Consider the following 14,943-nt stretch of genomic DNA (forward strand, 5'->3'; position numbering starts at 1 on the left):
AAGCGCCAAATGACAGCTTATTGAACGCTTATTCCAAAAAATATATGGTTTCTATCAAAAAAATATATCGCAAAGGGAGATAATCTTTTACTTCCGGTTTAAAAAGTTTACTTCCGGTATTGTTTGATAGTTTACTTGACACTGATTCCAAAAATATATGGTTCTATATACTTTTACATTGATTTAGTACAAAAAAAAAGCTACTTCCGGTTTACAAAAGGTCACTTCCGGTTGTGTTTTTTAAGGTCACATTGCTTACAACTTAATGCAAAAAGTCCCATGGCTTTATCATGTGTACATATGAGGTAAAAGCAAAGGTCAAAATCTAGAACGTTTAATTAGCATATGACCTTGAGCTCAATTTCAAGGTCATAAACCAAGGACCTTAAATCAAAAGACTCTAGTTCTCTACTTTATATTGTTAATGAGTTATATTACCATACTTATGATATTAAGATATAAAAAGGGGGAAAACTCGCGTCAAATGTCTACGTACCCTTTCGACTAAAATTTATGTGTTACGACATGTCAAAATTTTAATCATGACCTTGACCTTTGACCTTGACCTCATTTTCATTTTTTTGGACCAAGGACCTCAAATCAAAAGACCCTAGGCCTCTACCACTTATGGTTTTCCAGTTAAAAATGCATATCACTTATATCAAATATAAAAGGGGAAATAACTCTCATATGGAGTCTCTGGATAGCTTCGGTCAAAATGAATCAAATCATCCTGAGGATATAACGAGCAATTTGGTAAAATAAATTTGTCGGTTTCATATACGGTTGCGAAGATTAAGCGATAACAAGAAAAACAGTGTTCGGGGAGATAACTCTTATATGAGAAAGTATTCGGTTTAGCAGGGTCAGTTTCAAAAGTGCATAAACTGTTCGATATCATATTTCATTTATCTTAGCGACATCTTGCGAAACAAAAAAACAGTGAAGGAAAAAAAATTAGGCGGAAGAAAAAAAAAAATAATAATAATCAGAAGAAAACCAATAGGTCTTTCCACGGAAAAGTGGAAAGACCTAATTAAACTGTCAATTGTTCTTGAACAATTGAGAGGTCTTTCCTTTTGTAATGTAAAATACACGTTCCAACAGACGTAGAATGTATTGAAAAGGTCAAGGTCAACCTTAAAAAGCTCCAAAACACACTAAAAATCCTTTATATAAGGTTAAAAACACTAAATTCGCTATCTGGGACATGACCTTGACCTTTGACCTTTTGACCTTTGTCAAGGTTATTAGTCCCCAATGCCATTACTGAAGACCCCAAGGGTCTAGGACCTTTGGTTATATAGTAAAAGCTGATTTTGTCTTTTCAGAAACCTAAAACAGGGGTTATGCCCCTTATAGAAAGGTCAAATCTCTTTGGTCAAAATGTAACAAAGTTGTGCCATAATGACCCAAACATTTTCCACTATTTAAAACTTCTGTAAGTATAATGGTTTCTGAGATTATCCCATAACAAGGTGTTAGGTCAAAGGTCAAGGTCAACATACAAATTTGACCTTGAAGTTTTTTTCAAAGATACATGCATTGATGATGATTGGTGAAGATCCTAGGTCTCTACGACTTACGGTTTCTGAGTTTTGGTGGTCCACCGACACCGGTTAATTTTCATAGGGGCATAACCCTACCAATGAGTCGTTGAATCTTTTCGATCCAAATGTAACCAAGAACCGAGGTCTGGTCCTGAACAAATTTCACCCTTTGTTTTTTTTTTACCTATTATGGTTACGGTGTTGGAACGATAACAAGGTTTTTTGGTTTCGGAGGGATTACTCCGAACCGACAAAATATTTCGACTAACAGGGTGAGTTCCAGATAGGTATTCATGAAACCGATACAAAGTGTGAACATGAAAGCGACACGTCTTACGGTTTAGGCTGCTAACTTCGTCAAAGTTTGGCGGAATAATAATAATAATAATAATTAAACTGTCAATTGTTCTTGAACAATTGAGAGGTCTTTCCTTTTCGAAATGTAAAGTACATGTTCCAATAGTCGTAGAATGCATTGAAAAGCTCTCAAACACACACAAAACCGTTAAAAAATGACAAAAACAACAAATTCGATAATTTGGACATGACCTTGACTTTTGACCTTGTAACTTTTGTGAAGGTCATTGGTCCACAATGTCATTATAAAAGACCCCATGGGTCTAGGACTTTTCGTTCAAGAGTTAAAGCTAATTTTACCTTTTCAGAAACCGTTAACGGGGGTTATGCCCCTTAAGAATATGTCAAATCCTTTCGGTCAAAATGTAGAAAAGTTGTGCCTTAGTCACCCAAACATTTTTCACTGTTTACTATTTCTGTAAGAGTAACCGTTTTTGAGATATCGACTAAAAAGTTGAAAGGTCAAAGGTCAAGGTCAACCTTAAAAAGCTTTAAAACACACTAAAAATCCTTAAAATAAGGTCAAAAACACATAATTCGCTATCTGGGACTTGACCTTGACCTTTGACCTTGTGACCTTTGTCAAGGTCATTAGTTCTAAATGTCATTGCTGAAGATCCCATGGGTCTAGGACCTTTGGTTATATAGTAAAAGCTGATTTTGTCTTTTCAGAAACCGAAATCAGGGGTTATGCCCCTTACAGAAAGGTCAAATCTCTTCGGTCAAAATGTAACAAAGTTGCGCCATAATGACCCAAACATTTTCCACTATTTAAAACTTCTGTAAGTATAATGGTTTCTGAGATTATCCCATAACAAGGTGTTAGGTCAAAGGTCAAGGTCAACATACAAATTTGACCTTGAGGTATTTTTCAAAGATACATGAATTGATGATGATTGGTGAAGATCCTAGGTGTCTACGACTTACGGTTTCTGAGTTTTGGTGGTCAACCGACACCGGTTAATTTTCAGAGGGGCATAACCCTACCAATGAGTCGTTGAATCTTTTCGATCCAAATGTAACGAAGAACCGGGGTCTGGTCCTGAACAAATTTCACCCTTCGGTTTTTTTCTACCTATTACGGTTACGGTGTTGGAACGATAACAAGGTTTTTGGGTTTCGGAGGGATTACTCCGAACCGACAAAATATTGACTAACAGGGTGAGTTCCAGATAGATATTCATGACACCGATACAAAGTGTGAACATGAAAGCGACACGTCTTACGGTTAAGGCTGCTAACTTCGTCAAAGTTTGGCGGAAGAATAATAATAATAATTAAAATGTCAATTGTTCTTGAACAATTGAGAGGTCTTTCCTTTTGTAATGTAAAATACATGTTCCAATAGACGTCGAATGTACTGAAAAGCTTTAAAATACACTGAAAATCCTTTAAATTAGGTCAAAAATACATAATTCGCTATATAGGACTTGACCTTTGACCTTGTGACCTTTGTCAAGGTTATTAGTCCCCAATGTCATTGTAAAAGACCCCATGGGTCTAGGACTTTTTGTTCAAGAGTTTAGGCTAATTTTACCTTTTCAGAAACCGTTAACGGGGGTTATGCCCCTTAAGAATATGTCAAATACTTTCGGTCAAAATGTAAAAAAGATGTGCCTCAGTCACCTAAACATTTTTCACTGTTTACTATTTCTGTAAGTACAATCGTTTTTGAGATATCGACTAAAAAGTGGTAAGGTCAAAGTTCAAGGTCAACCTTAAAAAGCTTTAAAACACACTGAAAATGTTTAAAACACACTGAAAATCCTTTAAATTAGGTCAAAAACACATAATTCGCTATATAGGACATGACCTTGACCTTTGACCTTTTGACCTTTGTCAAGGTCATTAGTCCCCAATGTCATTGCTGAAGACCCCATGGGTCTAGGACCTTTGGTTATATAGTAAAAGCTGATTTTGTCTTTTCAGAAACCTAAAACAGGGGTTATGCCCCTTAAAAAAAGGTCAAATCTCTTCGGTCAAAATGTAACAAAGTTGCGCCATAATGACCCAAACATTTTCCACTATTTAAAACTTCTGTAAGTATAATAGTTTCTGAGATTATCCCATAACAAGGTGTGAGGTCAAAGATCAAGGTCAACATACACATTTGACCTTGAGGTGTTTTTCAAAGATACATGAATTCATGATGAATGGTGAAGATCCTAGGTGTCTACGACTTGCGGTTTCTGAGTTTTGGTGGTCAACCGACACGGGTTAATTTTCATAGGGGCATAACCCTACCAATGAGTCGTTGAATCTTTTCGATCCAAATGTAACGAAGAACCGGGGTCTGGTCCTGAACAAATTTCACCCTTTGTTTTTTTTCTACCTATTACGGTTATGGTGTTGGAACGATAACAAGGTTTTTGGGTTTCGGAGGGATTACTCCGAACCGACAAAATATTTCGACTCACAGGGTGAGTTCCAGATAGGTATTTATGACATCTATACAAAGTGTGAATATGAAAGCAACACGTCTTACGGTTAACGCGGCTAAATTTGTCAAAGTTTAACGGAAGAATAATAATAATAATAATAATAAACAAAAGAAATACAGTAAGGTCTTTCCCTTTTGTAAAAGGAAAGACCTTAATAATAATAATAAACAGAAGAAATACAGTAAGGTCTTTCCCTTTTGTAAAAGGAAAGACCTTAATAATAATAAACAGAAGAAATACAGTAAGGTCTTTCCCTTTTGTAAAAGGAAAGACCTTAATAATAAACAGAAGAAATACAGTAAGGTCTTTCCCTTTAGAAAAAGGAAAGACCTTAATAATAATAATAATAATAAATATAAATCAATTGCTTTAAAAAAGCAATTGTAGGGGGTCTTTCCCCCTGTAAAATTAATTGAATTGGGGGGGGGTGTTTGTTTGTTTGTTTGTTTGTTTGTTTCTGTATGGGGTCTATATTATTGTTACCGGAGAAGTTTCATGTTTAGTTTGGAAAGTTTTTCTTTTATTTTAGGTACAGCGCGCGCGCCACATCACGTGACACGGGTTTATAATAACGAAAAGTCTTTTTATTTCTTTTTAGGTGGGGACGTTAAACAGACAACATCTATAGAGATGGAATGTACACAATGTAATTTCTTTTGTCATTGTAGGAAATTGACATTTTGATGACAGTTCACAAGTAGTGCATGTTTTAGATTTAATTGATCCGGTGTAACTTTAAAACACATTTATTGATTATTTTCTGATAATGTACATTTTTCAGCACCTGTTTGTAACACAGATTAGTATTTCAAACTCGGAGCGGACATTTTATTGTAGGTTTTTACTGAGATTTACGGACCTAGCAAGCTATTTTTACGGCATTGCCATTTCTTTTCTCTAGGAAAAGCTTTGAGAGATATCTGCACCAAGTTTTTTTATAAACGTTTAGTACATGTATGCCCTGCTGACTGCAAATTTTGAGGTCGATTGCACTTGTAGTTTCAGAGAACATGTGGATTTTTTTTCAGAAGTGACGTAAGAACAATATTAAATTTCAATTTTTCTTGAATAATTGAGAGTTTGTTCCTTCAATAAACTGTCATGATTAAACAGTCATACAGATTGATTGATTGATTGATTGATTGATTGATAAGTTGGTTAGTTGGTTGGTTGGTTGGTTGGTTGATTGGTTGGTTGGTTAAACACGTTGGATAGGGTCAATTGAAACACGGAAAAAGGAACAAAGAAGATCTTGGACCCTATATTAAACACATGAGACGGAAACATGATTGATTGATCATGATCATGATTGATTGATTAGTTGATTGATTGATTAATTGATTAGTTGGTTGGTTGGTTGGTTGGTTGGTTGGTTAAACACGTTGGATAGGGTCAATTGAAACACGGAAAAAGAAACAAAGAAGATCTTGGACCCTATATTAAACACATGAGACGGAAACATGATTGATTGATCATGATCATGATTGATTGATTGATTGATTGATTGATTGATTGATTGATTGATTAGTTGGTTGGTTGGTTGGTTGGTTGGTTGGTTAAACACATTGGATAGGGTCAATTGAAACACGGAAAAAGACACAAAGAAGATCTTGGACCCTATATTAAACACATGAGACGGAAACATGATTGGTTGATCATGATCATGATTGATTGATTGATTGATTGGTTGATTGGTTGGTTTAACCCTATAAGAAACACATGAGACGGAAACATGATTGATTGATTGATCATGATCATTATTGGTTGATTGATCATGATTGATTGATTGATTGATTGATTGATTGGTTGGTTGGTTGGTTGGTTGGTTGGTTGGTATGTTGATTGGTTGGTTGAAATTCAAACACACATAAAACTGTTTAACTAGTGCCAAAACCACATAATTTGATGACCTTGACCTTTGACCTTGTAACCTTCGTCAAGGTCATTGCTCCACAAGGTCATTGCAAAAGACCCTATGGGTCAAGGACCTTTTGTTTAAGAGTTTTGCCTAAAAATGGCCTTTTAAAAACCATCGATGGGAGTTATGTCCCTTACATGATGGTAAAATCAATATAGTCATAATGCAAAAAAAGTTGCCCCTTGAAGTACCAAGCATTTTTCACTGCTTAATTTTTTTTGTATCTATAACCGTTCAAGAGTTATAGGGAAATCAAAGACATATGAAAATCTAAAATATGACCTTGACCTTTGACCTTGACCTAATTTTCTAAGTTAGGAATCAGGGGACTCAAATAAAAACATTCCAGGGTTATACGGTTAACGGTTTATGAGTTAAAAAAAACATACCGACAAATTTATTCCGAAAAGATAGATAACTCCTATAAAATTTCTTCGAATCGCTTCGATCCAAATACGCCAAAAATTACTGAGGATGTAACGAACAATTTTGTAAAATAAATTTGTCATAATCTTTAACGGTTGCGAAGGAGATGCCATAACAAGGAAAACAGTGTTTGGGGAGATAACTCCTACAAAGAAAAGTATTCGTTTAAGCAGGGTAAATTTCAAAAGCGCATAAACTGTTCGATATCATATACAAAATATCTAAGCGACATATTGCGAAACAAATGTTTATCGCAAGAACAAAATTATGCGAAAGAAAAAAAAATAATCAGAAGAAAAACAATAGGTCTTTCCACAGAAAAGTGGAAAGACCTAATAATAGGGAAAAAGAAACAGAGGAAAAGCAATATGTCACCCGACTTTGTCGATCGGGTGACATAATAATAATAGTGAAAAAGAAACAGAGGAATAGCAATATGTCACCCGACATTGTCGATCGGGTGACATAGTAAGACAAAAAGAAACGAACAACTCCGTTGAGGGTGCCATAACTAGATTTGCCATTGCAAGCAATAGCTGAGGATGTCACCCCGTTCCGGACATTGTCACAGTAGCAGCAACCAGTTTGAGTGTACAAAAGTCAGATGACACGTCTAGTATACATGCCTTAGACCCCCTCCTTTCTCTTCTCGTAGACTAAGAGTGATGTCTATATATAGTTGGGGAATCCTTTTAAATGTAAAATTAGACACGCGCGCAAGTAGGAAGGTGGTGTCACGTGATACTCAAGTATATTATCGTGGACTTAGCATATTACTATTCTTTTTAGAGGGGACCTTGGACAGACAACATGTATATATATTGACGGAGCGGCATACTAACTGTTCATTTTATTCTTCAATTACTCGCGCATCACACGATACATGTATCTTATCTTGTACAATTTAATTACACGCTTACCGATTGATTTTTAGCTCATGTGTATATTGTAGCAGGTCTTCGATTAACGGATGTGTACTTTAGTGCAAGTGCAGAAATTTCACTTATGTGTACTCTTCGTGTTTCTCTCTCTCTCTCAGTGGCGATTCTCTCTTCAAAGCACGATTTATGTATAGAATAGAAGCACGTTAAATTCTATATTAGTTTTCTTCTAGCATATTCTTGAAGATGTTTTGCAGTACAGATTTGTATTTGATCGTATGCACATAGTCATGATTACAGAATTTTGCCTGAAAGTTGCGATTTTTTTTTTTTTTTGCTGTTTCCATGACAACGACGGCCATTTTGAAAATTTCAAGGACAGATGACGTTTCAATAGCATTTTACCGGGAATGAGCTTAAAATTTGCAAGAAAATGATACTTTGACGTTTTTTCCCATATGGGTCAATATTGCACTTTTAGCCTTTTCTCCATGGTAACAGCAGCAATCTCAAAAATTCCAACGGCAATGAATTCTACAGTTCATACTCTTGTTACAAAGGGGGGAGTATTAAGGGTCGTATCTGTAACGGTTGATTTACTATGAATTAATTAAGGAATTATTTTCGTTTTTTTCACGTTTGGACTGTTTCCATGGCAACGGTAGCCATTTTGAAAGGTTTTAAGATGGATTTCACGCTTTCGCCTGACCAGTTACAATGTCTGAAAGTTTCGTTTATTTTGGACCATTTTTCGGTTTTTCACATTTTTGCCGTTTCCATGGCGGCCATCTTGAAAATTTCAGACCCTAACTGCACATCTGTACATGGGGATTGTCATTATGGTACAGTTTTATTGAAGTATGTCAAGTCATCTCTGAGAACTAAGCTGGACAAAAAGTGTGGAAGAATAATTCGGAACAATAACAATATATCACCCCTATTTCCATAGGGGTGACATAAAAAGAAAAAAAAAAGAAACGTAGAATAACAATATGTCACCCCAACTCCGTTGGAGTGCAGAAAGGTAAAGGTTAACACCAGTTACCACCTTTGTACTTCTGGAGATCAGTTTTCAATAATGTCAAATATTGCCTAACTTCTATAGATAATATTGATTTGTCATCTTGTACAGTGTGTTCGAAAATTGCCCTAGCATTTCTATTGTCTTTCTTTTGAGAGACTCCGTGGTTCACTCTACCGCAGCTAACATACTCATGACCGTCATAACTATAAGGACATGGTTGAAGGATCGAAGCTCGACCATCTGGTGCAATATGCGTCAGATATGCAGTAACATCATCAGGAGCATGTTTTCCGCCTAAGCACATGTTTCCTATAACTACCCAGCCTAGAGGCAGTTTTTGTGCGAACGGAGCATTACGAGGTGCAATAATTTGTTCTAAAATATGATGTGCTTCTGTCATGTCCCTTCCAATGAGAATCATATTTCACAATCTGGATCCAGTGGAGACAAATTATCCGCCATTTCTTTTAAATGGTTATATCTGATAGCAATATCCGTTGTATTTCCTTTCTATTATGCGGAAGATCACTACATTCTTTTAATAACGATTCATCTACAAAGCCACTTGCCCTACGTCCTGACATTTTCACGCGACCTGAGCAGGAAGATAACACATATTCCTCTGATGTACCATGCACTCCAAAAGTGTAAAATGTTTTTGTCAATGTTGTCCAGTATTATGTAAAAGACATTGTTTTTGTAAATCAAGGTCACTACTAGAAACTTCGGTGTTGTGAACTGAAATGGCTGTCTTATACATGTATGCTGGTGATTTGGCAGTTGTGTTTGAGTTTTTAGGTTGATTTGTCTGGTCATAGGCGAAACTAGGGTCATTTCTTATTTGGCTTAATTCACGAATAAACTTCACAAAAAATGTAAATGGTAAAAACGTTACTTGTTTTTTCTTTTGTATTGAGATGCTTTCTTTTTCCATTTTTCTTGTATTTTGTATGGAAGTTTATTTAAGTATAGGGAGAACTCCTGACGAGGAGTCAAAATAAGCTAAAAGTGAATTATACTTGGAGACCTCCTTAATGGATTCTATTCCAGATAAAATGTTTACTAACTCATACAGTTCTTTGTTATCTTTCTGTGTTAATTTCGGGAAATTGTTTAATTTGGCCATTAATGACGCTTCAAATGACTCTGGAGAACCGTAACGTTCATTTAAACGTTGTAATCCTTTCATTGGATCATGAATATTTGATGCTATAATACTGTTTACATGACGTGTAGATTCAGGACCTAACCATTTCACCATAAGATCTAACTCTTCCATCGCTGTAACGGAAAGTTCACTAAATATGTTTTGAAACTAGCCTTCCATACCGCGTGCATTTCAGGTCTATCAATGTACCTTGTTAATCTCGATAACAGTAGATCTTTCTTTAAAAGAAATCGTGTGAGATCTGTGGCAATATTTTGATGTATGCTTATATCAGGATGAAACTGAGGTGCGTTCTCATATATGCTTATGTTTGGTTGAATTTGAGGTGCGTTCTCCTGTGTGCGTATGTCAGGTTGAAATTGAGGTGTGTTCTCATGTGTTCGAATGTTAGGTTGAAATTGGGGCGCATTAGGATTCAATGCATGTTCCCGAACTTCATTTGTATATTTATATCGTTATCATTACAACCGGGACTTACAATTGGCACATCATATTTTGGGTGAGACGGTTTTGGTGTTAGCATATCTGAATGTTTATGGACTGTATCGCCTTATGTCTGATTTGCAAATGGATCAAATGGTACAATATTATCGTATGGTAGTAGTATTCCATCTTTTACTGGAAGAACCTGTTTATATTCTAGCGCATCTGCCTTTGCAGTAGCGGCAGCTGCTTCCTTCTTATAATTGAGTAGTTCCAATCCAGCTTCCAACTCCGCCTTTTTAGTAAATGTTTTTCTTGCTCTTCTGTTTCTGAAAATCTGCCTATTTCATGGCGAATTCAAGCTTAGCCTGGCTGCTTCTGCCTTTGTGTATAACTTGGGCATGAAATCAATTGTCAGGTTGTAACTATTTATTCCTATCGTTTCAACCTACAAACAAACAAAAAACAAATTTTCAGTCACTTAATAAACACAATAATTCAAATCAAATTAACCCCATAAATGTTCCGTAAATTCACTTTCAACTTAATCAGTGATTCCGATTGTCCTTTGTATTTATATGTAAATGTTATTCAAGCGTTCCATAGTTTTTCCCACACGTTGATCTTTGTATTGATATGTAAATGTTATTCACGCGTTCCATAGTTTTTCCCAAACGTTGATCATTGTAACATAATAACATCTTCGAATGATGTTCATATATAAAACAAACGTAATTATCATTTCATATTCATTGTTCTGTACACGAAACTGTTAAATAACTGTTCTTAATCTGTAATTCAACTTACGCATTGACATAAAACACCCAAGTTATGTGTTTCGCCTTGTCATCCATTTACGGGATTGTTAATAATGGGGATAGAAACGACAGTCATGATATTGGAATATGCTAAATTAAATTCTACAAAAACAAGATACTAGTATATATCGTTCCAACGATACATTCCCCCGGCAAATAGTCAATCCTGTAACTGTTCCTCAACTGGTAATATTACAACAAGCCTGTGCACGGAACGGCGTATGGTTTGATCCTCGCATCCATTGTATGAGACTCCTTGACTGACATTTTTATATCTGAGAATCACATCTCTCACAAACCCATCTCTTCCGGCATTCGCTTCGATGATCTGTGCCATTTTCCATCGTCCACGGACAATGTTTGAATCTTGCACTATCACTAAGTCCCCAACTTTTACATTCCTTTGTTTGGTATGCCATTTTTGACGAAGGATTAGCGTAGGAAAAAAGTCTCGTGTCCTTTTTTTCAAAAGTTTTGGACTACTTGTTGAATAAATTTCCACCTCAATCTATAATTGCTGTTCTCATTGAAGTTTCCATTAGGAAAACGAATGCTTGATCTACTTAATAACAAATCATTTGGACACAAATATGATCCTTCCATTGGGTCCGAATTTTTTGTTCCAATTGGTCTTTCATTTAATAGATTAGATACTTCAAATAATACCGTCTGTAACTCAGAAAACGTCATCACCGATGTTCCTATGGCAACCTCCAAACTCCTTTTCACAGATTTGACTAGTGATTCACTGACTCCGTTTTCCCATGGGGCATCTGCCGATTTGGTAGTGACCCAATCCATACCTTTGCATTCACCAAACGACTTAATTGGTTCCCAGTCCCATTTGTGAACTACTTGCTGTAGTTCCTTGCCTGCTGCCACAAGTTGTGAACCTGAATCAGATATCATTTTTCTTGGATATCCTCTAACAGTAAAAAATCTTCTTAATGTCATTATAAAACTGCTTGTATCATAACCCTCTGCCAAGTCAACATATACTGCTCTGGTGGTCAAGCAGTTAAAAAGGACACCATATGCTTTACCATGTGTTCGTTTCTTCACAGTATCTCGAATCATGAATGGTCCAAACAAATCAACAGCACAATAATAAAATGCTGGTGCAGGTTGTAGTCTCTCTATCGGTAACATACCCATCTGCTGTCCTACAATCTTTTTCTCTCGCTTCCTACAAATGATGCATCGTTTCTTTACGAGCTTAATAATCCGACGTACCCCAGGAATCCAGTATCTGCTCCTTAATTTGGCCAACGTTGTATCCACCCCTGAATGATCCTCCGAATGAAAGGAAGCAACAATCAACTTGATAAACGGATGCCAAGTTGGCAAGAGAATAAATTCAGTCTGATTCCAAGTGCGTTTCATCCATTCTTGCATTCTTTGTCCAACTGTTATTATGCCATCTGAGTTTGTTTGTACACCTAACCTTCGAAATCTCACTAATGAATCCTTCGGTAGACTCTTCTGAATATGTTTTATCCATATCATTTCTGCTATTTGTATATTTCCTGCTGAAATTCGGTTCGCTGCACCTTTGAATGATCTATTTTTAGCTATATCCAGAATTATACTTGTCACGCGCAACATCTTGCTTACATTCGAAAATCGATTCAGATCAATGTCACTTAAATCGGGCACAATGTCTCTACTCTTTTCTTCAAATTCAAATGACATTGTGATTCCAACTGCATCCGGTAATTGACTTGATTCTGAATAATCTTGCCTGATCGGCCATTGTTCAATGGGTAACCGTAAAAAATCTGGACCCTTTTGCCAAACTGATTCCATTACCAATGCGGTTGGATCTGTTGCTCTCTTGGTCAAATCAGCAGGATTCTGTTCCCCTTGTACCCACCACCAATCAGAAGGTTCTGTCTTACTTTGAATCTCGGCTATTCTAGTTGCCACAAATGTTCCAAAGCCATAACTTTCTCTTTGTATCTGAGCTCTTACTATTGTTGAATCTACCACGTGAATTATTCGAATAAAGTTAAAGTCCATCTCCTTCACTATTTTTTCTCTGATTCTTGATGCAATTACTGCACCAAATAATTCCAACCTCGGAATCGACAATTGTTTTGTTGGTGCTATCCTGTTTTTTGCTATAATCAGATTCGCTTCATATGTCTCGGGACCGATTTGCCATCTTATGTATGCACAAGCTCCATATGCTACACTGCTTCCATCCGAAAATACTGCTAATACGGGGTTCTTGTATGCAGCCTCTGGCTTAATACATCTAGGAAACTGAATCGACTCTAGTTGAAAGACTCCCTTGAAGAACTCAATCCACTTTTGTCTCATTGCATCTGTTATTGGTTCATCCCATCCACCATTTCCTCCAGCTGTCTTGCAAAATGATCTCAAAAGTAGTTTTGCGGTTAAAACAAATGGAGAAGCTAACCCTAAGGGATCATAAATGCTCGCAACTTGACTAAGAACCATTCTTCTCGTGAGTATCAACGGTATGTCATCTATTTGAGTTTGTTGCAAATCTTTATCAATGTGTATTCCTCTACGTTTACTTGAAAAATTTATTTTTGCTTGAAATGTAAACATGTCATCTCTCGGTTGCCAAATCATTCCCAGAATCTTTTCCTTTGGTTTATTTGAAATATGTAATCCGTTCCTTTGGTCGGACTGCTTCCCTGTAACAATCCAATGTTTAATTGTAAATCCACCTTTTGCAAGTAATTTTTCAGTGTCTTCCATTACCTTTCTTGCCTGATCATTATTGTCGACAGAGTTAATGATATCATCAACATAACTGTTTCTAAGAATCATTTCGGCTGCCTCTGGATAAATATATTTACTCATTTCCGCAGTCATTCCTAATTCAACTGTTGCAATAGTGCCACTAGGTCTGTCCCCAAAAGTGACCGTCTTTAACACATAATGATCCGGTTTTCTGCTTGCATCGAGATCTCTCCATAGAAACCGATGCGTATGTTGACCAGAAACTGAAAGTTTGATTGCATTATACATCTTTGAAATGTCTCCTGCAATTCCAATTCTATTTTGTCGAAATCTCAGTAGCACCACTAACATGTCATTCAATACATTTGGACCCTTTGCCCAATAATCATTTAGCACATGTCCCATGTATGTTGAAGAGGAATTGAACACAATCCTGATTGGGGTTGACTTAGAGTCGGGTTTTAAAACCTCATGATGCGGTAGATAATGAATTGGTCCTTCATAATTCCTGACCTCGTTTTCTGAAAGTTTTCTGGCAACGTTCCTATTAACCATATCTCTGATTTGATCATTGTATGCATTTGCATAGATTGTCCCGGTGCGTTGTAAGCGTTTCTCTGTTGATTCAAAACGATGGTTTGCTGCCCCTATATTGTAAGGCAATTCTGCCGATTCTCTTATCCATGGATAAGTTACAGTCCAACGTTTTTCACCTTTGTCATAATGAAGTCCCTTTCTTATCATGTTCAGTTCTCGTTCTTCTGCTATAGTATAATTACCATTTCCGATCGGATATTTACCACACTTACAGTTTCCACATTTCGGGTTGCATTGAGTTCCTAAGCTTTCAATGTTGAAAAAGTTATCCAGACTTTCCTTCAGTCCATTTAAATTTGCAATATGTATGCTACCAGTGTCGCATTGTTGTCCATATAAATGATGAATACGTACATAATGATGAGACACCGTACCAACTTTAAGAAGCGTGTGACTACCTCTCAAACAGTAACCAAATTGGTTTTTCAACAGTTGAAGATTTCCTACTTGTTCTGCCTTTGTTGGTAAAAGAACACAGCAATCACTGCATATTAATATGTCGACTTTTCCCTCAGGTCGAACTACATCCTTTTCCGTCACGCTTTTGAATAGCTTAGCAATGCCACGGATATCCACCCTAGTCACGTCTGCCGTAATTTGATCCATTCCATACGTCCTTATTTTC

The 14,943-nt window shown here is 36.4% G+C and overlaps 1 protein-coding gene across 1 annotated transcript; it reads right to left on the reverse strand.

Moving 5' to 3' along the window:
* Positions 1 to 10,607: 10,607 nt before the first annotated feature.
* On the reverse strand, positions 10,608 to 13,568 carry LOC143066659 (uncharacterized). The gene has a single exon (XM_076239509.1). It carries the CDS (start codon positions 13,467 to 13,469, stop codon positions 11,472 to 11,474), a length of 1,998 nt encoding a protein of 665 aa, XP_076095624.1. The 5' UTR covers positions 13,470 to 13,568; the 3' UTR covers positions 10,608 to 11,471.
* Between the last annotated feature and the right edge of the window lie 1,375 nt (positions 13,569 to 14,943).

The sequence above is a fragment of the Mytilus galloprovincialis genome, chromosome 3 (assembly GCF_965363235.1).
Source record: "Mytilus galloprovincialis chromosome 3, xbMytGall1.hap1.1, whole genome shotgun sequence".
NCBI lineage: Eukaryota > Metazoa > Mollusca > Bivalvia > Mytilida > Mytilidae > Mytilus > Mytilus galloprovincialis.

Excerpts from the sequence above, each read along its gene's own strand:
- LOC143066659 (XM_076239509.1), bottom strand. The coding sequence starts at position 13,469 with ATGGTTCTTAGTCAAGTTGCGAGCATTTATGATCCCTTAGGGTTAGCT.